Raw genomic sequence first — 2,468 nt, 5'->3', positions numbered from 1 at the left:
AGGCGGGGGCTGGCGCCCTCCACCCCTGCACCGCCCCTCCTTCCGGCTCCACAGACACCTGCCGCTGCCCTGCCCGCCAGGAGGGCCCTGGCCGCAGGTGCTGGGGCTTGGCAAAGAGCCCCTGAAGTCGGATCGGCCCCAACAAACGAACAGGGTGGCTGACCTTACCCTGGGCCGCCGCTGCGCGCGGCTCCCCCGCTCTCCTCTACTCGAGAAGTTAGAAGCGTTAGGAAAAGGCATAGATGTGTGTTCCCGGCTCCCCCAAAGCCGCCCCCTGTGGCTCCTTTAGAAACGGGGGTCCTGCCCCACCACGTGCTGGCTCCGGACCCCAGCGCCAGGCCCGCCACGAGGTAGGGTCGCCAGGACCAGCGGGCTCCGGGGGGGTGGGCGGGAGTGAGCAGCCGGCTCCGGGGGCAGTGGGTCCTTCCACTCGCTGCCCAGCAGAGGCCTCACGCGAGCAGCCTTGGGAGCCACGGTCGTGACGGAATGGAGACCGGGCCGTGCCGCAGCAGGCAGGGCCAGCGCAGGGCGCCGGGACAGGGGACACAGGGACAGCGAGGTCAAGAGAAGACAGATGGCGCCACCCTGTCACGCCAGGACACGAGAGCATGAGAGCCGCAACAGGCTCCCCCACCCCGAGGACAAGCTGGCCCCTGAGGTGAACCTCGGGCTCCCCTCCAGAACTCTTGCTGGCCGGCGCTCAGACCCAGGAGACTTGGGGGCTCAGCATGGACCCTCTGCTGAGGTTAGGGGAACCGAGGTCAGGCCTAGCGGAACCCAGGGCCCTCTGCCCACCTGGTGCAGTAGCCAGGCCCCCTCTGCCGGGCTCCACCCGCCTTCCCACTGTGAGGACCACGTCCGGTCCCAGCCATGGCCACCTGCTGCCCACAGCACTGGCCCTGGCCGGCTGCTCAGGTTTTGCTCCCAGCCTCTGCCCACTGGGGCTGGCCGCCTGAGGTCCGGGTACAGCTGTCCTAGCTCGCCGGGGTGCCCTAGGAGGAGGCACATCTGCCGTCGTGGCAGGAGGCAGCTCGGTGCCAGCCCTTCCCTCCCGGCCAGGAGCACAGGCAGGTGCTGAAGCCAAGCATCTTTATTCAAGTAGGGTGCTGGGGCACAGACAGCGGGCGCCCCCAGTGTGGAAGGCTCCAGGCCTCTCGCGGAGGGTGCAGGAGGAGGAGCCAAGCATGGTGCTATGAGAAGGTGATGTTGTCCTCGTACAGGGACAGCAGCAGCAGCAGGGCCCAGCCGCCCAGCAGGCCCACGTTGTGCAGCAGGAAGAGGAGCCAGGGGCGCCGGTCCCGCACGCTCAGCATGGCGGGGAGCTGAGGGGCGTGGGCACCAGGTCAGTGTCCGGCTTCCCGGCCCGACCGCCCCTCCTTCCCCCACCAGCTCTGACCATGTCGCAGAGCGCCACATAGAGGAAGAGGCCAGTGGCCACCGCCAGGATCCAGGCCTCCTTGTCCTCGTCCACGCCGACCAGGAGTGCCAGGTAGAGGCCGCCGAAGGCCGTGAGCGCAGAGGCCAGGTTGAGCAGCAGCGCCCGGCGCACGGACAGCCCGCAGTGAAGCAGGGCCGCGAAGTCCCCTAGGGGGCGGGGTCAGCCGCGGCCACGCCCACGCGCCGCCCTCCCGCCCTCCCGCCCGCCGGCCGGCTCCGCTCACCCATCTCGTGGGGCACCTCGTGGCAGAACACCGCCAGCGAGGTGGCCAGCCCGGTCTTCCAGGAGGAGGTGAAGGCGGCGCCCACCGCCAGGCCGTCCGCGAAGTTGTGCACCGCGTCGCCGAGGGTGACCATGTAGGGCAGCAGCCTCAGCTCTGGCCGCGGGGAGGGCGGGTTGGCCTCGGCCTCGGCCTCGGCCAGGGCCGTCTGCCAGCTGCCCAGCGGCGGGCCCCCAGCCCACCCCGAGCCCCCGGCTCCGGGCCTTGCCGCCTCCCTCCACTCACCCGGGCTCAGCTTCCTCCCGGGCTCGGGGCTTGGCGGCTCCGGAGCCTCCTCAGACACCTGGGGGCAGGGTTGGCCGCAGGTGAGCAGGGCCAGGGCCGGCCCGGGCCAGCTGGAGGCCAGGAGGAGAAGCCTGGAGTGGGCTCCCTGGGGCACGGGCCTGGGATGCCGGCTCACCAGGTCTGTCCTGGAGCCTTTGGGGGGCTGCTTGGAGTCCCAGAGGGCGCTGGGCGAGAGCTGCAGGGACACGCCGTGGCTGTGGCCGCCGTGGCTGCCGGACCCCTCCTGTGCGTCCTGAGGGGAAAGCGCTCAGCCCCGGCCACCTCTCTCCCCACACCCCGAGTCCACGCCCGCCTGACCTTGGGGTCCCGGGGCAGCAAGAGGTTGAAGAGGCTCTCGAACAGGAAGAAGGCGTAGAGGCCCCCAAGCATGGCCAGGAGGCGCCAAGTGGGCAGTGGGTGGTGATCCAGCCCGGTGCCATGAGAGTGCAGCCCCAGCACCTGGGGGCAGGGCGGGTCTGGTGCCTC

General features: G+C 70.9%; 2 protein-coding genes across 2 annotated transcripts in view; both read right to left on the bottom strand.

Annotated features, from left to right (window-relative positions):
• Positions 1-872, bottom strand: part of CPSF1 (cleavage and polyadenylation specific factor 1, 160kDa) — a gene marked incomplete at its 3' end in the record, with an annotated part of 10,723 nt that extends 9,851 nt beyond the window's left edge. The window contains exon 1 of the mRNA XM_012725106.1: positions 845-872. Coding sequence (XP_012580560.1) covers positions 845-872 — 28 coding nt within the window. The remainder of the gene's footprint in view (positions 1-844) is intronic.
• A 242-nt stretch (positions 873-1,114) lies between these two features.
• SLC39A4 (solute carrier family 39 (zinc transporter), member 4) overlaps positions 1,115-2,468 on the bottom strand; it is a 27,217-nt gene continuing 25,863 nt past the window's right edge. The window contains exons 3-8 of the mRNA XM_012725105.1: positions 2,301-2,458; positions 2,119-2,235; positions 1,944-2,001; positions 1,662-1,814; positions 1,397-1,584; positions 1,115-1,322 (exon numbers count right to left, since the gene is read on the bottom strand). Coding sequence (XP_012580559.1) covers positions 1,191-1,322; positions 1,397-1,584; positions 1,662-1,814; positions 1,944-2,001; positions 2,119-2,235; positions 2,301-2,458 — 806 coding nt within the window. The 3' untranslated portion in view covers positions 1,115-1,190. The remainder of the gene's footprint in view (positions 1,323-1,396; positions 1,585-1,661; positions 1,815-1,943; positions 2,002-2,118; positions 2,236-2,300; positions 2,459-2,468) is intronic.

This window comes from Condylura cristata, unplaced genomic scaffold (genome assembly GCF_000260355.1).
Source record: "Condylura cristata isolate star-nosed mole 26May11 unplaced genomic scaffold, ConCri1.0 scaffold00015, whole genome shotgun sequence".
Lineage (NCBI taxonomy): Eukaryota > Metazoa > Chordata > Mammalia > Eulipotyphla > Talpidae > Condylura > Condylura cristata.
Note: the sequence above shows the minus strand (reverse complement) of the source record. Positions and strands in the feature narration are given on the sequence as shown.